The following is a 25,261-nucleotide window of genomic DNA, read 5'->3' as shown; positions in this document are numbered from 1 at the left end:
AACATCAAGGCTGTATAAAAATACAAAGCAAGACAATTTTTTAATAAGCTCTTCCAGTTAGTTCAGTTAATTACAGAAGTCAACTAAAAATAGCGATTAATTACCGCATTTATGGTTTTCATGCGTAATAACCACGACTAAACAAAATTTTCCAAATCTTTTTTTTTTTAATGTGGGCCGGTTTGAAACGTTTTTTTATGGATACTTTTTGAAACAACGATATTTAATTCTAAAGAAAACATAAGCTTTTAATTCCCTTTCTAAGCCACCTCTTTTAGGTTTCAAAGTTAGTAATATTGAATGAACTCATCAAACGCTATGAATATACAAATGCGGTACGGTCAATTCACTGGTTGAAAAAATATTAAGAAGTGCCGCTAACTAAAGATCATTATTCGTGTTTTCCATATGAATTCATGTGTTCTCAATAAATTTTCGTCGTACTGAAGGGTATAAAGATATTGTGAACAAAAATATTCGCGTCAATATCAGGATCTACATTCCAGCGTAACAAAACTATAATGTTAAAATTGTTTTCCACCCCCCTTTTTATTAAAACTTTGTATGCTTGAGTTTCAGTTTTCACTGCATACACACTGAACCGAAGTATTTTTTTTTTTTTGCGCTTCAAAAATTTTATTTTTATTAGAGTATTGCTAATCTAGATTTGCATTTTGCCGTTTCTGATACAAATATGTGTATACACGTAAAAACAATTGATGTGGGAAAATCCGTTGCACTTACTTCTGGTTCGAGGTTTGTGTACTCCAAAGTGCGTTCAAAACAGACCACCGACTGAAGATACGAGAACAACATGAGCGATAGGGCCATCATGCTAATCGGAATCTGCAATACATGAAATAATAATTAAAAAAAATATACATTGCTGTACTTCAACCTAATTAATTGCCTAATCCAGATGATTTCAAAATCCGTTATTCCAGAATGCAAGATATGTAAAGATGTGAACTCTAGGAACAACGGAGTTAGAATCGATATTGCATGTAACCAATTTCGACAAAAACACAGCGAGTGTTCAATTAGGTATGCCACCTCAAAAGGCCGGTCTTAAAGGCCAGTGTAATTTCATTTATTTGCATCTTAAAGGCCAATTAAAGGCCGGTGGAAAGAACTGAAATGAAATGAAACCGCTGCAGTCATGTCTCTGCCTTCGGCGCATGCGCAGTTACGACCGCAGCGCCACCCCGTTTACGTGACGTCCAAGCTGCGTGTGAAATTATAATTTCACTGTTTACAGCAGCCCGGCACCATCAAGCAATATAATCCCGACGATTACCTTTTTTTTTTTTTTTTTTGCGCGCGTAAGGGTTTTTTGTTATTCCAGTGGGATAACAAATGTTGCACATTCTGAAAGTAGCTCAAATTCGAGTGCCTCGTTAATTGGTTTTCTAAACGTACATTTAATTAGATCACTGGCTTACAAAAGCTAGGCAGACACTTCGCGTTCTTTTCATTTTTTTCTTTATACAAATTGCGATTTATAAAGCTTTTTTTTTTTTTTTTTGCGGCCTCCATACCAATTAAAACGCGAACTTAAACTGACCGCAATTTGTTAAAGTGTGTCGAGGCGCTAAAGATAATTTGCTTGAATTCCCATCATCGTTACAGCACTTCATTTTATGAATGTATGTGTTAGCGCCTTTTTAATTCTGTAGTACTAGATGAATTAGTATTACTGTTAATGCATACGGGCTTGAAAAATTTGTTAGCTGTCGAAAAATGTATATTATCTATTTCACGTGTCTGTGTTTCAGCGTAGCATTATATTTTTGGAGTAATGTTTATGTAACCGATATTCATGTGGCGTTGACTTGTGTTTCCGTGTGACTTGCGTTGCCTTGTGTTTTGTGAACTGCCTTGTGTTGCAGTATGTTTAGAATGCTATTTGCTCATAACCACTGTTTATGCAGCGTTATTTGTTTTTGGGTTTTTTGTTGTTTTTTTTTTCGACATCCTGCTTGGCCTTCTAAAGGTCTGCAGTATGAAATAAAGAAATAAAGTTGTACATTTTTCTGCTGTCTCTAAAATTCTAAATATACTTTGACGTAGACTTAAGAGCAAAAGTTCAATATATCGGGTTTGTTCGAAAAATTGATAAAAGCTGAACAAAATACAAAAATAAGATGACGAAATATTTTCTGCGTTGGTGCTTGTACAGTTTTCAACGCTGGCCTCCATTTTGCAGTATTCCTAAGGTCCACTGCTTCAGAGGCAAAATTAAACGCGTGTCTCTGTATTCTCTGACCAGTCATCTTCGAAGTGTATCGCAAAAAAAAAAAAAATTCCCGCCTTCGCATATTGCAGGCTTCTGAGTCACAAGACGTATTCTGCTCTAATTTGTAAGTAAGAAAATAATGTACCAGCAATTCTACAATGTGTTACCGAGCTTTAATTATACTGAAAAAGAAATCATGTAGATAAACCAATACAGGTAATAAACGTTTCACAATAATGTATTTAGATGGTGCGTTTTTTCGTACACACACATTTCATAGATGTATGTTTTAATAAAAATATTTTAAGCCTAAAAAAATACTTGTTTTTTTTTCTTCTATAAGGAGAGTACAACAGTAAAAACCGTCTGGTGGACTCTAAACGGAGCGCAAGGTCATCTGCTTTTCTCGCGGGGGTTGTGGTAATGTCTAAACACCGAGTCCCGGTCGGCTCTGATTGAAGCATAATGGGTACACCTTAAAGTAGCATGCTTTGAGGTCTACGCACTATCATTGCAATCAGAGCCAATGAGAGCTCAGCGTTCTGACGTCACCACAACCCCCACAAAGGAAGCAGACGAAGTTGCGCTCCGCGTAACTCACGGATGACACCACATAAAATAAGCACATTCAAGTTCCTTTGAGTTGAACACCCGCTAGCGGATCTAGCAGATCCGAGTGCATGTGGCACCCTCTGTGGACATGAGCGTAAACCAGAAGGTTTACTACGCGTTTTTCTCCTTGTGTATGGACGAATACAGGTATATTCAGGTTTAATTTGTTTTACTAAAACCCGAACTCGTGGAGATTGAGTATGATATAGGCTCGACCTAAAGGCACATTTCTGAAGCGTTTCGTTTACGGTCTTTCTTACGCCCGCCGAACCGCACTCAGAAACACCCTGTAGCTGAACATGTCCACACAAGGCGTCCGGAAAACTTCCAATGAGAAAAGGAAAGAGGTCTACAAATCTCTGTAATGCAGAGTTAGAGCGCAGCTCTTGAGGAGGAGGAGGGGAGAGTACGGAGGGGAGGGTATGCCCCTCGTCCTCTTTTTTCTCTTCCTCCTTTTCCACCTCCAGCAACATTTAGCTGGAAAATGTACACCACGTGACCTCAAACTCATATTCAATTTCTCCACTAAATTTAGCGGGGGAAATGATGTCACATGATCTCGTGTCACGTCACCTATAGGAACAAATTCAGTTTCTCTGCCAGATTTAGCAGAAAAATTGTCGTCACGTGACCTTCAACAGCAATCCCATTCCCCGCTATATTTAGCGGGGAATCGAATTGCTGTTGGGGTCACGTGTCGTCAACTTCCCGCTAAATTTAGCGGGGAAATGAATTGGTGTTGAGGTCAAGTGACGACAATTTTCCCGCTAAATTTAGCGCGGTTACGCCGACGCCGACGCCGAGAAACACGGAAACGGGCGCCTAAAACCTGCGCTCCAAAGAGGTACAAAATCCATTGGTGCACTCTTAGATAATGCGTATGCTCACGCATACCCTTGGAAACGCCACACATGTCCAGCGGCGTAACTAGGGTGTGGGTGTGTAGGGGGGGGGGGGGGGGGGGCGGGGGGGGGGCAGGGGGGTACAAGTGCCCCGGGCGCCACTTGGGAGGGGGCGCCGAGCCGAGTCCACCCAACATGTGCCCGATGGAAAAAAAATGGCAGCTGTGCTATGCGCTGCCATTTTGGGGGGCGCGAAATTTCATTTGCCATGGGCGCCGTCATATCTAGTTACGCCACTGCACATGTACCCCTTTGGGAAACGCGAACGCTGACACCTTCACTTTTTTTCTTTTGGTTTTCACTTTTGCTTCCTCTATTTTTGCTGCCTGTTTTCGGCTTCGTTACGATGTCAGTGTTAGTGTTTCTCAAAAGGGGACGTGTGTGGTGTTTCCCAAGGGTCGTGCAAACGGATTCCCTAAGGATTCACCAATGGATCTTCCTGCAGATTTTTTCCCTCTCTTCTGTACTCCGCTCGAGTACGCCGAGGCCCTTGGATACGGTCACCCCTATCACTCATGAAAAGAACTACATTTATACCATTCGTGGAAGTAACCGCATTCATATCACTCGTGGAGGAAATCGCATCCATCGTTTTAACTAGACACACACCACACATCACAGCCCACGCGCCGCTACTAAAGAAACAGAGCGACAAAAAAAGGTGACGGCAGAGGGGCAACTGAGCGCGCCCGCATCCCATCGTGCCGCGGCGCAACATCTAGATAACAAAATCTGTAGTGCTGAATGAGATGGCGTCATCAGAGAAGGCCTACGCTGGCAAAGATTGAAAATGAGGACTGCTTCGACGTTCGACTCAAACTTGACTCGAGCCCTAGCGCTGACGCAGCACTCGTTTCGAATCTGTGTCCAGTGTTGGCCTTCCCTGATGATGCCATCTCATTCAGCACTAAGGCTTTGTTATCTAGGAGGTGTTGCGCGGCGCCTTCTCCTCTCTGGCTCCGCGTCAGCTGTGCGCGTGACTTTGACGAAAACGAGAGGGCTCGTTCTGGCGAAAGCCCGGCGGTGTCTGTCCGTTTGTTAGCGCCGGGGAGAGAGGGAGAGGTTGACGCGTGCTGACGTCGGCGCTTCGGACCAATGAGAGTGTCTCACGCGTCACCCTCACCCCTCCTTCTCCCTCTCTCCTCTGCGCTGACGGACGAAAGACACCGCCGGGACTTTGTCAGAACGGGTGCTCTAATGCTAACACATTAAAAACATGCAAACGATGCTCGTTGTGCTCATAGTTACCGTAAGCACAGCGCTAAGCGCCAGTCCCATTGACCCGGCGTCGGTGTCTCCATGCACATCGGAGGGTGCAAAGAAGACCATGAAGACCGCCGTGACCAGCACCACGACCAGGACGACGGCGGACGAGGCGAGCCTGACGAAACGGTAGCAGCAGCTGAACGTCCAGTACGCGCGCAGGTTCCAGTCGGTCAAGCGGCAGAAGTGGGCGCAGAAACGATCCACCACGCCGAAGGCACGGACGGTACCCAGGCAGTCCATCGTCTCCGTCAGGTGCTGCAGCATGCGAGACGTACGGACGCTCTCGAGGAAACGAGAGCCGTGCGATATCCTCACAGCGACAAACTGCGAAAGAGAAGGAACAAGGCGAGAAGCAGTCAGCCATCTCCATAACGATAAACTTAAAGCTGGACAAAAAAAAATAAAAAATTAAAAATTAAAAAAAAAACATAAACACTGACAGTTACCTACACACACCGTCTCAAATACTCCGGGGCAGAGTTATGTTCGTTTCTCTTTTATCTTTTTTTTCGCTGAGCTGTTGGTAACCTCCGATGAGGATAGACGATTGCATAAATGTGACGGAAAAATGGTCAATGTGCAGGCGAGCTGGTGCATATTAATCATGATGTTTAAATGCTGAGACCAGAGAGGAGACCTCAAGAAAAGTAGACGAAAAGTATAGATTCCTTTTTATTCTTCAAGATTCTTCAAGATTCCATTTCATTCTCAGTGCTTAAACATCAAGATAAATGCGGCGTCACTAAGTAAAATCAGTAGCTGTGCTGGAGAAAATGTGCGTGGCTGTCCGTTTTAGTCTCGGGCTTATAATTATCGAGTTAGTGTCCAAGCTTGCCTGTCTATGTAGATGATGTCGCTTCATGTATATTCTCTTTAGTCAATCAGTCATAGTTACAGCTGAAGAAAAGCGGGGTGTGTATTATGATAACGCTTCTTGCTTCGTGATTGGTTCTTTATTGTTCTGAACGACTGATCCAGCAATCTCATTGGCTGTCCAGCGATGATACGCTGGACAGCGCGATGATACCAAACTTCATTCTTCTAGGTGATTTTAATGATCCAAATATTGTGTGGACCGCAGAAACACCACACGCAAGCCATTTTTCGTCTGATGGTGACAGAGTCATCAAATTATATTCGGACTACAACCTCTCACAGCTACTGTCTAACCCCATCAGAGTCACGTCCTTCTGTGCCTCAGTGTTAGAAATTGTAATGTGAACCTTCACCGACCTTGTTTCCACTATTACCTATCTACCTGGTTTTAGTGAACATTTATTGCTGAATTTTACCTTAAATATTACCACAGGTCATTCCCCGAAAGTAGTAAAACAGATTCGTGATTACGGAAAAGCTATTTTTACGGCTATAAATAGTGAATAGTGTGAATTTCCGAGCTACCCTGTGGGAAATTTCATTGAACGTTTTGTAAATGAAAATTGTTGTCTGTTTCGAAACGAGATTACCTATCTAATAAACACATATATTCCTGTTCACAAATTATCACCCACAAGTAATTTCCCTTGATACAACGTCAGACTCAAACGACTCGTCAATACAAAGAAACACCCCTTTCGCATGGCCAAACGTTCAAAACAAATTTTATAATGCAATTCAATGAAAAGGTGCAAGCGAGCCGGACACGAATGACGAAAATAAACCCTAGGGATGGGGAACAAGGGGGACAAAGGACAAACTCAAAAAATCCAAACACAGCTAGGGGACTGGTGCGCGACCGAAAAAATCCCCCTGATCCTGGTATTCAACCAGGGACCTCTTCATTTTCAGGGTAGCTCTCGACCAACTGAGCTAACCAGGACTTAGGCGCCAGTAGAGCAAACGGGTTTTATCAGCTGCCACCAGTCTAACACCAACAAGGACGAACGGCTGCATTTTAAGGCTAAGATGATAATGCAATAAAATGCAAAGGTGCAAGCGAATTGGACAAGAATGACGAAAATAAACCCTGGAGAAGGGCAACAGAGGAGACAAAGAATAAACACAAAAAATCCAACACAGCTAGGGGACTCGTGCGCGGCCGAAAAAATCCGCCTGGTCCTGGTGTCAGACCAGGGACCTCCCCATTTACAGTGAAACGCTCTACCAAGTGAGCTAACCAGGAGTTAGATGTCAGTAGAGCAAACCGGTTTTGTTAGCAGTTAGACGTCAGTAGAGCAAACAGGTTCAATGCTGCCGGCATTAATTAATTAATGCCGGCAGCTCAGCACGCCCTTTCTACTTTGCCAACCCCAACGAATGGCTATGATTAACGTTGGCGACACAGGGTAGACACCAGGCCACCGAGTCGCCTGTTCTGGCCCCGAGTTGAGGGGATGAACGATGCTCTTATTTCTCGAATTTTCTTGGCGACTGTCATTGACTAGAAACAGAAAAAAAGACAAGTTTATTCGCTTATTAGCGCTAGGGAGTGATTCTAAGTAGTATTTACCAGAAGTGAAAAATGAAAGACGCTTACAACTCCCTGTAACGCCGAATTAGAGTGCAGCTCTTGAGGAGGAGGAGGAGGAGGAGGAGGGAAGGGTGCTGAGGGGAGGGTATACCCCTTTTCTCTCCTCTTCACCTCCTCATCCTGCCTGCTCCTCCTCCCTCCTAGCGGTTTCGGCGTCGCCGTCGGCGTAACCGTGAGGTCACGTGATCCTCGTGACCTCACTGGGGTCACGTGACGTCACCGGGGTCGCGTGACCTCACGGACGTCAAGTGACGTCACTGGGGTCATGGGACCTCACGGAGGTCACGTGACCTCACAGTTACGCTGACGGCGACGGCGACGCCGACGCCGCTCAAGCCGGAAACGGGCGCCTAAGAGCTGCGCTCTAAAAAGAAATTTTCATTGCCCTTCTAAGCTATAACAAAATCACTGTCTTATAAGGGCTTAGCTAGAGGTAAGTGCATGATTGGTTTAGCAAAGGATAGCAAACGGTAAATAGGACAAGCGCCCTGACAATAAACTTTTAACGCCGCTAGATTGGCTCCAGCGTTAACGGTCGGACTTGGAGCAAAATGGAGGGTAGTTGACCCCACATGAAGTCAGATACCGAAGCCTCGTACGCAGCTTACCAGAGCCACGCCAAGCACCAAGGCCCCGGCAGCTCCGACGACCAAGACAATAGGCACCTGGAGTCCCACAACGACGAGCCTGGCAATCATGTGGAAGGTGTTCTGGACGCACTGCTTTCCGCTCAGGCACATTCGGCCATCGATGTCGTCCAGGTCGAGGGAGAAACGGTTCAGGACGCGACCCCTCGGTGTCGTGTCGAAGAAGGACACCGGGCTGAGCAGGACGGCGTTCAGCATTTTGCTGTGCAGCGACAGCGAGAGCCGCCGGGTGCTGGCCGCCATCATAGCACTGGCAACGCCTCGAAGCACCACTGGAAAGAGGTGCAGTGTAAGACAAAGGAGGTTGGCAGAAGACATGGTTGTGGCTCAACTAGGGCCGTCCAAAACGCCGCAGTCCAAGTGCTCACACGTCATGCAAAAAACATGGTGTCCGGTGCAGACATGACGACAGACATTATCTGCGAACACGCCTTCAGCATGTTATAAGAATGTCTGCTTTATACATGAACATGTCTGCAGACAGTTTTTACATGACCAACTTGACAGGGCCGTCATACAAGCAAGAAACACGCCTCAAACAAGTGTCGGAAGGCTCTCTTTTACATTATGCATCAGAAGTGAGACAGCGGCTTAAGTACCGACATGTGCAGTCCTGGACAAATGGAGCAGAAGCACGTCAATGCGCCCCCTCTTTCGTATATGTCCTCTTGAATCTACTTCAGTCTTCTATGCTTTCAAAACACTTGCGTACGCAGGTATTACATATCGGTGCCCGTGCAATCGCCGTTAGCGATGACATGTGGCCATGTGTCCCTCTGTCATTTGTTCACTACTTCACGGTACGTCCTGGCATATCTGTATATATTACAAGAAAACCCTAAACGAATTGACAAAATAAAAATCTCGGCCGAGATTACCCAATAGAAAATATATAGATAGTGTATGAATAGTTTTCAACAGCATTATTTATTTAATTGTTCCATCGCGGGTAGGTGTTTCAAGGTTCAAGAAGGTCTGGTTAAACACGTGAGCTCGCTTGTTCCAAGCAAAGAGCCCAAGACGACCACGGGAATGGGCTGCCTCTCCATAAGTATCAGTGCTACAAACTAACATTTTACGTCCTTCTGATAGGAATGCGAATTCAAACCAATTGATATATTGGCTTTGAATATCTCGAACGATCTATTGCTTGTCTAAAGGTCTCGCAAATTACATGAGCTTACCATCGGACAAACAGAGGGCCACCAGAACCAGAACCCACTCGACGTTCCGAGATCCGTCGACGGTAGACGCTGCCGATTGAGCGTTCCTCCACTCCTTCATCCACAGCAGCTGCCAAGTGAAGGCAACTCCGCTTCCCGCGAAGGCAAGCAGGGATGCCGGAACCCAGAGTCCCGACAGCTTCAACACCGCCCAGGTCAGCTTCAAAGAGCTCTATGTCAAACAAACCACAGAAGATCCTCATATGATGCGACTTGGGATCGTCAAATTTATCACATACGGATGAATGTTTGTATTCCCAGGGCCCTGGGGATATCGCCGTCTCTTTTTTTAACGGATACAGGCGAACACTTTTGACTACCGCAGTGTGTCTCTTGACCTGGGGTCGTCAACGTCCATCAAAGTGCACGCCAGTACAACGATCGCTTGAATCGAAGCCGGACGGAGTTGGAACCGATCTAAAACATCGTCACTTTGGGAGCGCGAACATACGCTTCAAGCTAAGATATACATGCGGCCACTGACACCCATTGGAAAATCAACTTTTCTTACTGCGTGATTCTTTACATAGCTTAAGTTCCGATTTGTTTTACTTGGCAAGAAGGATGCTTGCAGGGGTGCTGGGGGAGGAAGTCAGTAACTGAGATCTCAAGAAACGCAGGGGGCATGGCGTGTGGCGAGCATCTCATTATTGGTACGCCGACCACTCAGATGGCAGTATTAGCCCAATACGAGCGCTGAAGAACAAATCCCGAAGGCGTAAGGGTGAACACAATGCTGAGCACGACTTCATCTGCTTCTTGCGCAGGGGTTGCAGTTACGCCAGAACACGGATCTCTGGTTGGTTCTGATGGAAAGATAGTGGGTAGAGTTCAATGCTAGCTGTTTTGAGATTTACCCACCATATCCTTCCAAACGGAGACAGTCGGAGCTCAGCGTTCTGACGTCACCGGAACCCCTGCGCAAGTAGCGCATGAACTCGCGCTCCGCATATGCCACGACCTGCCTTTTTTTTAAGCTGTCGGTGACAATAGACCTTCACAAATATTAAGTTGTTTTTTTTTCTTTTTTTTCTTTTTTTTTACCATGGCACTTACAGTTTTGAAGCCGACTGTTTCTTGATTCATCAGACGATCGTATTCTTCTTCCTGTACTTCTTTTTTCTCGGTGGCACTGTGAAAACAGCGTGATAACGTAAACCGTCGTGCATCTTCACTCTGGTCAATAGAAATATACTAAAGTACAGGGCGTACAGTAGCAACATGAAAAGATAGAGACAGGAGTCAGGACGGAGCATCTGGCCGGGTGAGGTGGAATGTACGAAAATAATGGCATGAGAGCACATCGGAATGTGTTACGTGTAAGGTTACCTATAGAAGAGCGTCCCGCTTGCGGGCAGCACAACGATCTGTGGACATCGGACAAGTACACCATCTGAGTTTGGGAAGGGTGAAGCTGCTGCCCGTGTGCAGAACCCACGCTCGTTCCTCCTCTTTGTGAACAGTGCAGTCGTTGAAATGTACGTAAAGCTGCGGTCAGATCGCTGACACATCAAAGGGCGGTCTGTAAACACTGTCTTAGGCGTTCTTCTTTCTTGCAAGACGGCCCTGTCACAGGGGTCAAATAAAAACTGTCTGCAGAAATGTTTTAAGCACACATGGGCACGAAGCAAACATGCTTAAAACATGCCTGAGGCGTGTTCGCTGATAATTCTCTCATCGTGCCTTTGTGTATGATGTAAGATCAGCGTGACTGAGGTCTAAACCTCAAAGAGTTAAGCCATTCTTTATGTAGTTCTCAGGATGATTCACAGCCTCCTCTATACTCACAAAGACTGACAATTCGGTGACGGAGCCATATAGAGTGCCCGTTCGCAGATTTAAAACGCGAGGACCTGTAGCACAGAGTATGAAAGAGCCATTTCTCGGGGAACCTGAACGTCAGCGCACAGCTTTTGCAGCGGTAAGGACCCTAAACGCACCTGTTCGCTAGGGAGAAGTATTTTTCGGCGTCTCGCCGCAGCGGGACGCCAGTCACGTGGCTCTACTCTCATCCGTTGTCTGCCGCTCCACCTTTTTCATTTCGGCGGCCGCTTCTCGTGGCGAGATCTGCTGGCTTTGTCAGTATTAGCCCCGAGAGCGAACACAAGCTTCGCTGCGGTCGCCGCGCTCTGATTGGGTGAGGTGTGCCGGGATGTCAGGGGGAAGACTCCGCTCCGTGATCTCGCATCGGCTCGCTTCCCAGCGCCGGTTTCCTGGTTTGGCGTTGTGTGCCACAAGCTCTTCGAGGAGCTGGACTTCGTTTACCCGGTGTACAAGACGTTGAGTTAGGCCGATATTGACGTGCTTCCGTACATTTTATAAGTTCGCTTGTCCCTTCGACTTTGAAAATTGGGTTACAAATGCCGAAAGCAATCGGCGGAGGCAATTACGCCGATGAACCTTCCCGTCCGCCCAAACGACACAAGGCAATCTTGCGAGGGGTAAGTGAAGCGGTGACGCAAGTGTTTCAGACGCTGGAATTCTGCTCCTTGCATGTTCATGATTTAGGACGATATTACATCCCGCTTTCAAGGCATTTGAAGTGGCATTTATATCATGGGCCTTTGGGTGGTCGACAAATTAGCTCGCGACCCCGACTCTGCGCTGCCACTCTGCATGCGCTGGTGCGCAGATGTTTTAAAGGCCCTATGTCTGATTATCTTTGAAGTGCTTGTGGAGCAGTGTTGTTTTACATAAATGCAGTTTCTTCGTTAATTATATAGTTTATACGCGTATGCGTATATTTCTTAGAAGATGCACAATTACTGGAAATTAGTTTGTATGGTAGCAGCAGCAAAAACGGCCAAATTGCTCCCAGTTGCATGTATGATATGTATTGAACTGCCAAAAATATGCACAGCAATAGTGCCGTAATTTGGCATGTTTATACTTTTTTCCTGACATTCTTCATTCCAGTCTTGGGTATTCGGAAAATACACCCAAAAGCTTCCTCAGCCTCCAAACTCCCTGAAGCTGGACCCTCTGACAACAGAGGAAAACGAGTAAAAGCAAGCATTCGAACGTTTGTCCACCGGTAGATGCAGCACTAGTAGCAGAAAATGTGAAACCTGTGAAGGGCGACAGTCTCCATGAAAAAAAGCTTCTGGTATTTTAGCTTCAGGACAATTCGATTTAAGTAAAATATCAATTTTAGGGCTTAAGGGACTAAAAACGAGCTAGACACCTTCGCTTACGTTTGTTATACATTAGTTGAGGGTTGATATAAACAAGTCCACACATACCACCCGTATTGTCCATTGAAATACTATCCGAATCCAGCAAAGGTCAAATGCGAGCAATGTATGTAATAAACGTTCCTTCTTTTTTACTTTGCCCCTGCACTTGGGCTGTCTTACTTGTGATTCTCTCCCCATGGCCCAGACTGTATGTAGCATGTTGCTCGAGCAGCCTGCAGCTTTTCTGCTTCGGCGATCGTGTTCAAAAACAGAGATACAAAAAAAAATACTATACACATATCCGTCCAATTGATTCAGACCATTAGCAGCATTTATTGTGCGAGATGTAAATCTATAGTGATGCTCCTGCAATTGTGGCCATACTTTATTTTCACATACCAGCTGTGATTCATGCGTTGCCTGCCCTGTCAACCATGCTTAAAATTTTGCTTGAAGTTTCGCCTGTAGCTACAGGCCATACCTCAATAAAAAAACATATAAAAATTTACACTTCCTACGAAAAACACGCCAAAAAAAAAATTTAAATATAAACGAGCGCGCCGACAGCTAGCGTCGTCACAGCCTCCACAGGGCGAGCGGACCGAGTCGGGGAAAAATTCTCTCCTCGCCGTGACGTCACCCCGGTTCGCCTTAAGGGGGCGCCACGCGAACTTCTCGGGGCTAATAAAAGGCATACTCCGAGGCTAATAAAAGGCATACGTTCTTTCTCGCCAGTCACGACCCGAATATAGCCACGTGTAGGTTCGGTGAAAAAAAAAAAAAAGTAGTTATCTTTAGCACGCGCTTGTACTTCGTGACTGAACACTTGCATCTTAGTGTCTTGAAGAGCTCTCTCTTTTGCGGTTTTTCTTTTTTTCTGCGCAAACGCTTTTTAATCGGGTGAATCAAACAACAATACACGCGGAGGGCACCGCGAATGTTTCGTATTTTAATTAGCGCCGCCACTCCGCTCTGCGCATGTTTCGTATTTTGATATGCGCCATTAATCCGGTGTAGTGTCAACAGTCGAGGCAAAAGTTACTACTGTTTGCGCGGGGTTTGTTTCTGGCTTGCCGGGTACAAGCTGAAATATGTCCAGGGACTGTATGAACCCAGCGCAACCGTCATCGAGCCAGCAATAAGCTAGTGCTACGAAGGATATGAATGTTGATAAGAATAAAGAAAAACTACCATGGCCGGCGTACAGAGAGTATTTTGCTGACGTGGAGGAGGTTACTAACACCTTGACCGCAGAAAACGGCACTCTATTGCCTCACCGCCTACCCGGCAATCAAAAACCTTTTCCGGCGAAACAACACAGCAATCCCATCCAGCGCGTTAGACGAGCGCCTGTTCAACAAGGGCAGGGACGTGTTCGTTATCAAACAAGGGAAACTTTCAGAAACTAATTTCGAGAAGCAACTGCTGCCAACTTACAATACGAAGTAAAAAACACACTTTTTAATTTTATTCAAATAAACTTGGTGAAAAGCGTTTTCTAGTTTCTCCTAATTTTTTTTTTGTGTTATGTAAAAAGTAACTGAAAAGTAACGTCGTTACTTTCTAAAAGTAACTGTAACTGTAACGAGTTACTTTTTTAGTTGCGGTAACTGTAACGGTAACTTCACTACTTTTTTCTGAAAGTAACTGTAACTGTAACGAATTACTTTTTAAAAGTAACTTACCCAAGACTGGTCGTCACAGCCTCCACAGGGCGAGCGGGGCGAGTCGGGGAAAAATTCTCTCCTCGCCGTGACGTCACCCCGGTTCGCCGTAAGAAGGCGCCACGCGAACTTCTCGGGGCTAATAGACGCTTGCAGGCAGTTGTGCATCGGCGCCGCCATAACCGACCTTCAGTTTTTGTTTCCTCTTATCCCGTTCGCTTTACTTCATCGTTACCACAACAGGACGGGTTACTGCGACTTTGGGTGCTACTAAGTCTTTCTCCCCAGCATAGGCCATTGCGGAGGCTAGTCAGCGCCCGCTTCCGTGGCTCGGTATCTCGGTAAGACAAGAGAAGGTCGGCCATGGTGGCTCATTCTGACGCGTGTTGAAAGCGTCCATATAAAAGGCTGGATGAACATTACGCTGCGCAAAGTGTTGCTGTCTTCGTTCATGTTTGCTCTCTCTTACCTGTAATCACTCGGCGCTTTCGGTGACGCAGAGGCATCGAGGTCCCGTCGTATCGTCTCTGGCACTCTGGCGTCGTCTGACAGGTCGGCTAGGCTGTAGAAGGGCGTCACGTTTTTGTCGTGCACCACTAGAATTGTATCCACATGTCTCAGCAAAGACCCCTGGTTAGTTACCAGGATCCGGGTCTGAAAAGGAAAGTAATGTCCTTTATGGTCATCGATGTTTTCCTTGTTTTGATCAACGTCTCTTCCTATGAACTTCTTAGAGCTACACAAGACATAAGAAATATTATCAGTTGTCGGAGCAATGATTCATTGACGATATCATACTATATCAATAATATACCGCATAATATTATTCTTGAAACTAGAAGTTTTGACGTTAAGGCTACTTGCAACCTTAACACTGTGTAAATATTTTAATGTTCCACTTTTGTTCTACTCGACCTGTCTAGCAAGTTCTCCTGATCATGCCTATGAAAAATAAAACATCAATGTTAAATTTCCAAACATTTAAGAACATCTCAACATGTCTTTAGAGATGAAAAGGCCTTCTCAGCACGGGTGTCACTGAGGAATATTAAATATAATGGATTCTACAGAAAAGTGGCATTGAAACTTTTTTTCTATGCCAGTCTATTAGCTGGACTACTTACCTTATCTCTTAGTAATCCCTCTGGTCCGAGGACATCGTGGAAAACTCGATCAGCAACTTTACTGTCTACAGCGCTCAAGGGATCGTCGAGCAGGTAGATGTCGCGAGGGCTGTAAGCGGCACGGGCCAAGGCGATCCTTTGCATTTGACCGCCACTTAGAGTCTCCCCCTATGAACATGAAACATTCATGCGCAGACGCACAACTAGGCTGTAATAACAATGAAAGTTCCAGTTCATAATCACTAGAAAGGTATATAGCGAAGGTTGGAGCTACATTGCAACGTGATCTGTTAACCAATAATTTGATAATTGTTTACTGCGGTGTAATCGTGACACCAAAGAATGGGCATCGGGATTTTGACTTTCTACATTAAATATGTAATCTAAAACCGTTTAATAGCTTCATTTATTTTCACTGGCATCTTAAATCTACCTCGGAAGGAAATCACGAAACGTTTATTATTGGGATGCCCGAAACCAAATATCATTAGTTAAGACTGTGCTGCTGGTTCTTTTCTCCCACCGATGCGACGCTGTGGCGATGGCACTGTGTCGGTAGCCCCTTGTCGATGGCTCAGTGTCAATACCACTGTGTTGATGCCAGTGTGTTTGTGCCACTGTGTCGATGGCCCGAGTTCTCAAAGGATACTATTCCTTCAGCACTGGACGTGTGAGGCACGTCTTAATATGTCATAAATTTGTACGGACAATTGTCAGTGCAATTGTATGACATATTACTAGTTCTTATGCAAGAGAAATCTTTAAAATTTCTAATAGTGCAGTACTAACCTGTCTTTGCAGTATCGTAAAAACACAAATAAAATTTCCTTACTATGCATGACGGCCAGATGCAAAATACTGAGTGTATGCATACCTTAGTTTTAAACACATAAAATAGCGGAAAAAACGACAAGGACAAGAAGCAAAGATTCCCCTCGTTGTGTCCTTGTCTTTTTCGCACTATTTTACATGTTTAACGAAAATGAACCAGCAGCCCAACAACGTATCCGACTAGTGTATACCTTAGTAGGTCACTATGATTTTAAAGAGTCAACTCCACCGTTTCAGGTTCAAAAATGCAGGACAGCCTCCTCCCCACAAGGCCCTCCCATATTACCACTTCAGCAGGGCAAACACTGGAGGGGAGACGAGCCACTCTTCTCCTCCTCTGCGGCATTTTGCTGAAGTGGAAAGAGTAGAGGGCTTCGCAGGAGGAGCAGCCCACCTTCTCGCCTATTTCGGTGAGGTCCCCAGCTGTGAAGCTGGACAGGTCGTCCAGGAGCTGACAGGCTCGAAGCACGCAGAGGTAGCGGTCTTCTTCCATCTGCTCGCCGTAGAGTATGTTGTCACGGACAGTCATGTTGTGCACACACGGCAACTGGGGCACGAGTGCGACCCGGCCCTGCGTTAGACCACGTGATTTGAAGGTGGTGGTGGTGATAAAAACTTTAATTGAGTCTGTTCAGTGATGAAGCCCCCCGGGTCAGGTCCCCAAGTCCAAGGCCCCGCAGGCCACCGCTACCCGTCTAGCCCGTTCGAGCAGCGCTCGCTGCCGCTCGGGCTGTGTGTGAGCTGAGTAGAGCGGCCTCCCAGGAGGTTGTAGTGGGGTTAGGAGCGGGCATGACTCCTACCCCAACAGGGGAGGGATATGCCCAAGTACAGTGGTAGAGGGAGATCTCAAGCGATTGACTGCATGGGTCAGTGAATGTGGTTATCAGATAAGTTACACTAAGTGTCCCTATCGGAAAACAATTTCAACGAGACGAATTAACTTAAGCTGATATCAGTGCAGCTGCATCGATAAGTGAGAATTTTGAAAAACAACATTACAATCAGTTTCGTAAGTTTATATTACACACTTTAGACATCACATTAAACACACGAAGAAAATCGGTAACTGGATGGTAAAAAACGCATCATGTTTTCCTCATTACAAGCCAAAGAAGGGATGGGCTTTAGTTTGTTGAAGGTTAAGAATAATATTATAAGCCCTTCGCACAAAGCCCTCCACTTTTTACACTTTAGTGGGGAAAATGTCGAAGAATAGGCAAGTGGATAGGGGAAGATCACAAATCAAAATGAGCAGAAAGCTTTGTGGGAGTGGCTTCTCTTCCCTTCCTTATGTTGCTATACCCAAACTCAACTCTCGGACGTCTCGCTGCTGAGCTGCTGTCGGTACTGCGCATGCGTAAACGGTTCTTCTCACCCGAATCTGGTTCGTGCGCACGCGCGGTGCCCACACCTGTTGTGGGGAAAAGCGGGTGCGCTTGTGAAGCAGCGTGTTGGTCCATAGCGCATAATCCGACCTTTGTGCACGGCGCTCCAGAGGTGACCTTGACACTTCGACCATCCTTACCTTTTGCACATAGTTATAATTTGTGTACACACCCTGACGTTGACGACGCCACTCAGGCAGTGCAGGTCCCCGCAGATGGCGGCCAGCAGAGTGGACTTCCCAGCTCCCACGAACCCCACGACCCCGACAAGAGAGCCGGGTTCCACGCCCAGTCTGACGCCCTCCAGGATGGTGGTTGCAGAGCCGTCCTTGTTCTTGCACTGAGCGAATGAACAGTCTTCCAGGACCACGGTGCCTGCATCGAGGTCGAACACGGCGGCAAGCGTTTCGATAGCATAAACAGAGACAAGAGTTCGTAATATTAAGCCAGCGTGGCAAAGGCAATTAAGAAACAGGTTTAAAATCGGTCGCCCTTCAAATGACCATGAGTAGCTTTTCGGTCATCGCTGATTGCGCTGGGGATCGGAAGCCGAGTGTGTTCGCACAAAGACGCTTATAGGACGTGGCTCACGCTGCGGAACCCATGAAATTCGGAACAGATCCCAGTTTTTCTAGCTTCACTCTGGATCACGGTGATCTGGATGAACCGGTGCACTGTCGCATACTCACCATAGCGTGATACACCTGAAAGTGCTTATGGTAGACGCCGCAATGACTGGATCTGGCACGTACATTGTGAACCTGTGTCACCATGTCTCAAAAACAACCGACCTCTCGACGTATAAACAGTAAACGTATAGCCTTTTTTTTCCTTAGAAAAAAAATTAGCTTGATATACGGGCGCAATTTGAGCTCGTAGGAATACCCGAAAACAGAAACACGTTCTCTATAAAAGTATTAATACTTCATTTCAGTTTAAGGTTAGACACAGCTGACGCTACGAGCTAAGGGGACCAATCAAACAGTGTCAAAAGCGTAAGTAACTACGTGTTTTCTGCTTATGATTGGTTCAGCAATGATAGCACACGTACAAATCATGAAGAACACCCAGATGGTGCGCTTTTGACGCGGTCCGATTGATCCCATCAACACATAGCGTCGGCTGTGCCTAGACTTAATGTAAAACGACGTATAGCACATGATAATGCGGCTTTTTACCTCAAGACATGCCCTGAGAGGATATGTTCCGGTAGCCCTGGTTTGAAGAAAGGATCAATTTGCTGTCTAGTGGATTGACGGGCCTCGAAAAATATCAGGCTGAATAAACAAACAAATGTGAATATCCTGAAATCAGCAACTCTCCGAGGAAAACGAGAAATATTAGGGGGTTCTAACAACAACAACAAAAAGAGATATGACTTATACAAACAAAGACATTTCAATGACCTGTCATCGTCATGTTCAAGCAAATGGAATGAAAACCAACGTTTATGTTCAACTGCAGATAAGCCGTGTCTTCCGTTAATGTTTACCTATGTTCAGGTAACTTTCTCGAACCATCCACTTCTCGTCCTGCTCCTCTTCATTACTAAACTTCGCAATCCTTGAAAGCCCCACCGAGCCCTGTAACACATAAAGCAGTTAACTGAGCAAAACACGTTTATAATTTATTAACCGCGCCAGATCAATGGACGCCATTCTTGCTGCTCAGATGTCGCGATTCAAGTGTTCGTTGTCACATATCGCTCACTGCTAAATTCAAAGTAATCTTTCCAGGCCCTAGACGGTTAGTGTTTCACACTAGCTCCGAACCAGGAAAGAAAACTCGTTCCTTCTCAATGATGGAACAAGTTACCGTTACAGTTCTAATATCGTAACTGCTTCTTGCATTCAAGCTACACCTATGTGGTCCTAACTAGAATTCTGCTTCGTTTATTTGCATATACTACAAAACGAAATGAAGCAAACCAAAACACTAACACTCTCAATGGTGACGCGGATGTTAAAACAAAAAGGCTAAAATATGAAAGACGTTTGCAATTCCCTGCAATGCCGAATTAGAGCGCAGCTCTTGAGGAGGAGGAGGGGAGGGTACGGAGAGGAGGGTATGCCTCTCCTGCTCCTCCATATCCCCTCCTCCTCCTCTCCCTCCTGCCCCTTCCTCCCTCCCCTCCCGCCTCCCTCGTGACCCTCGTGACGTCACAAGGATTTTAAGTGACGGTCCCTTGTGACTCTAGTGACCCTCGTGACGTCACTTGGGACCCTTGTGACCTTTGTCGAGACCTTCACGAGTAACCTTCGTGACGTCCTTACTTCACGAAGGTCACTCGTGAAGGTAGTGACCTTCGTCGTGACCTTCACAAGTGACCTTCGTGACGTCACTCACGACGTCACTCGTGATCTTACTCGTGACCCTCGTGACGTCACACGTGACGTCATCATGGGAAACGTCCCATAATGCAACGCGCGGTTACGCCGACCGCGACGGCGACGCCGCTCAAGCCGGAAACGGGCGCCGCGCTCTAAAATGAGTGAGCGGCCGACAACAGAAGTTCATTCATTTTAATTTCAAAGCTCGGTACCCCAGAGAGACCCGTAACCTAACTCCACTAATTGGCCGCTGGTTAGGAGAACAAAACGGAAAAAACGCTAATTGGGAATTGGGAAAATTGGCTGCTAATTGGGAGAACAAAACGGAAAAAACCGGCAACCACCTGTGTCACGAACACTGCATCTAAAACTAAGTGAAAATTATCGCCATATCACAGACTGTCCACTAAACTTTTTTTAAACCCCTTTGTTTTACCAATACGAAGCGTCGTAGCGGCATTTTCTCTTTTGCTCTTAAAAAAGCGCATTCTGCTGGAAAGCTATTTTGTACGGTAGGAACTGTGTGAGGTGACTGTCCGTACCTGGCTCCTTTGCCGGAGGAAGGTGGAAGCGGCGACGTTCACGAGGTCTGTGACGAAGAGCAGGTACACGCAAGTGAATGACGCTCCGGGAGTCAGACTCCGTGTGGGGTCCAGGATCGTCAGTGCTCCAAACAGGATGATCATCAGCTGCGGGACAAGTGAGACGTGTTAGACACGTGAAGCTCTAACAATCAATGTCTCAGCTCTTGCATTATTGGCCATTCACGCGTTACTTTGCACCCAAGCAAGTTTAGTCTTCTTTTTAATTTCCTTTTTTTATTAGGTCGTCTTTTTATACTGAGCGTGAAGAAGTTTCTTTTTTTTCTTTTCACTAAAGAAAGCTAGGTAAAAGCTTTTTTTTTTTTGTCTTTTACTAAAAGAAAATGAGCCGCTAAAGCAAACATTGATGTTTTGATTATGGAGATAAACAGGTCGATCTTGTTTTTTGTGTTGATGTTCATTAGGGAAAGAAGCATCGTTACTTTCGATAAAGCTCGACTCACGCCAATATTTCGTAATGCAAAGTTCGCTGTTAATGACAGAGTACCGAACCGAGCTTGACCACGAACTGGACACCAGAACAAAGCAAAGACAATCGATTTGGGAACAATCCATTCGTGTTCTATACCTGCTGTGTTCCTCAAGTTGAGACTTTTTTTTTTTTTTTTTTGCATACACTTCTTTGTTTTGAATGACAGAAAACATAGCAAGGGGGAGTGAGGTGAAACAAGATTTTAGAGCAAAATTGGTCTATGACAGATGAATCAAACATCGAAAGAATAAACGGGTGTTGTTTTAATTATATCTGGAAAACATAAAAAGATCAAAGATGCTTGATAAAAATTTAAAAAAAAAAAAAAAAATGAAAGCCGTTTAGAAATCCCTGTAACGCCGAATTGGAGCGCAGCTCTTGAGGAGGAGTAGGGAAGGGTACTGAGGGGGGTCACGTCACATGCGGGTAGTCACGTGATCTCAGGGGGGGGTCACGTGACCCCCCCCGGTTACGCCGACGCCGACGCCGACGCCGACGCCGCTCAGGCTGGAAACGGGCCACTAAGAGCTGCGCTCTAAAAAGAAGATAAACACTTCCGCACGGGAGGGCAGGGTCAAGTGGCCACACAGTGGTAATTGTAAATCATTAGGCCACGCTCAAACTGCCAAACTAATTCACCATACAAAAGACAGTCTCCGGCCGCTGCCTGGGGCATATTTCTTTCTTGTATGGCGTTCCTGTTTGTCACAAAAAGTGTCTGCAGTCAAGTTCGAAGCGTACATATAAATGAAGCAAACGTGCTTTGACCATGACTGAGGTGCGTCCGCAAATAACTGTGTCATCATGTCTGATGCAAACACCGTGTCTTTTATACGACGTACGAGCAGTTTGACTCCGACTTTACGCTCAGTTTCTTGTTGACAAAGCAAGACAGGCGGCGTTACCAGAGAACTGTTGGCGCTGTAGAGGGAGTCGATGAGACCATCCAGCAGATTGATGCGGAACATGAGCGCCACCTCGGCGTTTCTGGCACGTTCCACTCTGTCCCGGTGGACATCCTCCCAGGCGTGCATCTTCACCAGGCGAACGGAAGACAGCAGGTCCGACATGAGCTGCAGTCGCTCGTCGCGGGCTCGCAGAGCACGCACCTGGTGAATAAGTACTCAGGGATGACGGTAAAATTTCTAGGGTTTCAGCGTCCTTGAACTGCGTGGTTGAACAGTTTTTCCGAAGAACTAATAAGGATAGTCTCTATGTAGTTTATGGTCCCAACCTCATGGGCACCTTCATTCAATCATTCCCTCCTTCACCTCGTAAAGTACATCTGCGTTGCTGAGCTAGTTTGAACAATTTAGTGCTAATAAAATAGCGCAAATAGAACAAGAACAAGCTAGTAAACAGGATAAACGTTACGCATATTTGCGTCGTAACCTAGGCGTGTAGCGGGGGGGGGGGGGGGGGGGGGGGGGGGGAGGGGGAGAGACTTAAGAGGCTTCAACCCCCTCCCCCCAAATCCAGCCGACCCTATAGCATACACATGCATTTTGACTCCCCCTCCCCCTCTCTACACCCCAAGTCATGCTGAAACTTCACTTGTCTTCCACTTCCTTGTATTCTGTAGTCCTGCCGACTGAATCTGTGAAAACTAGTTTTATTCTGATATACATTCTCTTTTATTTGCTGTGAACAGCTTGTGGACATCCCAACCACCTCAGCACTCCCCCGAAAATATTCCTGGCTACGTCACTGTCGTAAGCCTATTCCCTTGCCAGGGCTGCAAAAAAAAAAAGAAAAAAAAGACCGGTTCTGCAAATCGATGGAGCCACTCAAGTAGTGCGAAAAGTGCAACGCCACGTGCGTCGTCGTCTTTCAGTGCTTGAACTATCACCGGCTGAGCCATTCGGGCATAGCGCATGTGTCATGACCTTGTGCTTTTAATTTGTGCGTCTGTTTGTACTGTCCCTCGATACCTTGTTTCTTTCTCTCTTTCAGGTAATATTACATCCAGTACGAATGACCAAGCCTACTCCGCTGAAACAAAATGGCGTCATTCGGATTAGTCTCCTGCTTTCCACCGCCATTCGTTTCCTAAAACCTGCACCTTTATGCAGTCGGTGCTTCAAGGAATGCCGCTACCTGTAGAAAGCACGAAGAGCTCTAATTATCTAGAAACTTTAATGGTATGTATGTCTTATAAGCTATAAGTAGAACTCCGTGTTTTCGGAAAAATCTGAAAAACTCCAAAAAACACCCGCCGGTAAAATTTTGGTCAATTCGGATTTATCCGATAAACTCCGAATATTTATGCGTCAATGACACTCCCCACCCAAGTCAAAAAATAAAAGACTTTTTTTTTTTACAGTTTGATTAGCACAGAGCCAAAATAAACTCCGAAAAACACCCTCCGAGTTTGACGAATTATAAACTCCGACAGGGATGGGCAGTATTTCAAATACAAGTATTTGAAATAGGTATTTCAAATGCTTTCTGTATTTTGCATTTGTATTTAATTACAAATTGAGTAATGAATTTGACGTGTGTATTTAAATACTAAAACATGGGTATTTCAAATACAATTGTAATTAAATACAATTTTGTGGGCGAAAATACATCCCTCAAATTCATTGTCACTGTCCAGAGCAGGAAGAAAAGTATGTTCTGCACCGAATGCAGTGTCACTCAATCAAGCACAAGCGTTTAGTGACTATGTGATTAAGGTGCTAGTCCAGGAAAAGATAGTGACAAATCGACGTTCACAGGCAGACTGGCTAAATAAGTGCCTGTGACAACTTGTGATGCTTTCCAGCCTGATTTCTATCCATATTTTTGCCTGGAACATTCTAAATGCGCGGGTTGTCCAGATTTTTGCAAGTGGTGCGAGTTGCATAAAAAAAAAAAAATTCTCTAGCTAGTGCTGCGCGTCTTGGTGGTCTCCGTTCTTTGTTGGTCTATACCAAAATGTAATCGACAAAAAACGCTGCTTGAAGCTCTGTACTTTTTTCACCTATTACGTCCAAGCTGATTGCATTTTTGGGGGGGGATTATATTTCTATTACGTTACTAGAGCCTCGCACACTAACTCCCGAGTGTGCAATGCAAAATTAAAACGAGATACTCAGAAACCCTTTCCATGTGCCCTGAAGTCGCTTACGCAAATTTTGAGGAATGTATTTGGAAAAGAATTTGGAGGAGACCAATTACATTTCGTTGTATTTGTATCTTGTACTTAAATCCTTTTTTTTAAATGCAATTAGATTTGTAATTAAATACATTTTTGACAAAGTATTTTGTATTTGTATTTCGATACATACTTGCATGTATTTTGCCCATCCCTGAACTCCGAGAACACGGAGCCTTATAGTTACAACCCATAGCTGCGAGAACACGCCACGAACTCACCCATAGTTTCTTCTGGAGTGCGGAGAGCGGAACGGGCAGCAAGAGTACCAGGGCGATCCAGGCGGCGCAGCTCAGCGAGGCCAGAACTCCCGCCCGGCTGAAGAGCATGTAGAGGACGACGGGTGTGCACAGGATTCCGGTGAGGGGAGTGGGCAGCAAGAAAACGCTCGAGGCAATTTGGAGGCAGTCCACGACCAGAATGGAGGTAAGGTAACCGGCTAACGTGCGTGATCTGGCCGATGAAGACAGCCGAGTCATCTGTGGATAATAGCCGTGCAGATATTACTTCAATGATGCGTTTTCAACCAATGCCCGGTCACATACTTGCGACTGTGTACGACCAAGGCCTTCGCTTACGAGGAGAGAAAACAATTAAACCGCTGGATATCCTGACTTATCCACGTACCGCCATCGTTTAATCGTGTTGCGGGCGCTCCAATTGGATGCCGGTGACGCGTCGCCATTTTTGGCTCATTGCGCATCCCACGTCCAGACGCGCATGCTCCTATTGCAAGGTCTGCTGTGGCTACCGGTGACGCGCCGCCGTTTGTGAGCGCGCTTCTATTGGTCTACTGTAGATGCCGGCGCCGCGCCACCGCGACAAACTAGATTGGCGGCGACGCTCCGCCATTTTTGACTCCAGTGAGTCCCAACATGCACCAGCTTGGTGGTACTTGTTTTCTAAAATCCATCCAGCGCTTTAAACACACTGGCACGTCGGCGCCATCTATGATGCAACCCTGGAACCGCATTTCAGTAGAGCGAAGGTTTTTCTGATTTGCGAGATTATGATGTAAGTAGCATCTATAAGAAATGGTCGCTTATATGTTATAAACGACCATTTCTCATAAATAGCACGAACCTTTCTTCTAATTAATAAAAATAGAGCGCGAAAAAAAAAAAAGAAAAATAGGGAAATGCAGAAGGTTCCATGGCTGCCCGATAGATTGCACCAGCAGAT

At 45.7% G+C, this 25,261-nt stretch overlaps 1 protein-coding gene across 1 annotated transcript in view; it reads right to left on the bottom strand.

The window, feature by feature from the left end:
• LOC115318697 (ATP-binding cassette sub-family C member 2) overlaps positions 1–24,754 on the bottom strand; it is a 33,943-nt gene extending 9,189 nt beyond the window's left edge. The window contains exons 1-15 of the mRNA XM_040212342.2: positions 24,632–24,754; positions 24,301–24,558; positions 21,846–22,049; positions 20,409–20,555; positions 19,029–19,119; positions 17,709–17,911; positions 16,546–16,722; positions 15,321–15,488; positions 14,666–14,850; positions 10,413–10,488; positions 10,048–10,052; positions 9,318–9,526; positions 8,095–8,405; positions 4,999–5,340; positions 745–846 (exon numbers count right to left, since the gene is read on the bottom strand). Coding sequence (XP_040068276.1) covers positions 745–846; positions 4,999–5,340; positions 8,095–8,405; positions 9,318–9,526; positions 10,048–10,052; positions 10,413–10,488; positions 14,666–14,850; positions 15,321–15,488; positions 16,546–16,722; positions 17,709–17,911; positions 19,029–19,119; positions 20,409–20,555; positions 21,846–22,049; positions 24,301–24,558 — 2,478 coding nt within the window. The 5' untranslated portion in view covers positions 24,632–24,754. The remainder of the gene's footprint in view (positions 1–744; positions 847–4,998; positions 5,341–8,094; positions 8,406–9,317; positions 9,527–10,047; positions 10,053–10,412; positions 10,489–14,665; positions 14,851–15,320; positions 15,489–16,545; positions 16,723–17,708; positions 17,912–19,028; positions 19,120–20,408; positions 20,556–21,845; positions 22,050–24,300; positions 24,559–24,631) is intronic.
• Between the last annotated feature and the right edge of the window lie 507 nt (positions 24,755–25,261).

The sequence above is a fragment of the Ixodes scapularis genome, unplaced genomic scaffold, assembly GCF_016920785.2.
Source record: "Ixodes scapularis isolate PalLabHiFi unplaced genomic scaffold, ASM1692078v2 PGA_scaffold8__174_contigs__length_109621045, whole genome shotgun sequence".
Taxonomy (NCBI): Eukaryota; Metazoa; Arthropoda; class Arachnida; order Ixodida; family Ixodidae; genus Ixodes; species Ixodes scapularis.
This window is presented reverse-complemented; position numbering and strand designations above follow the sequence as displayed.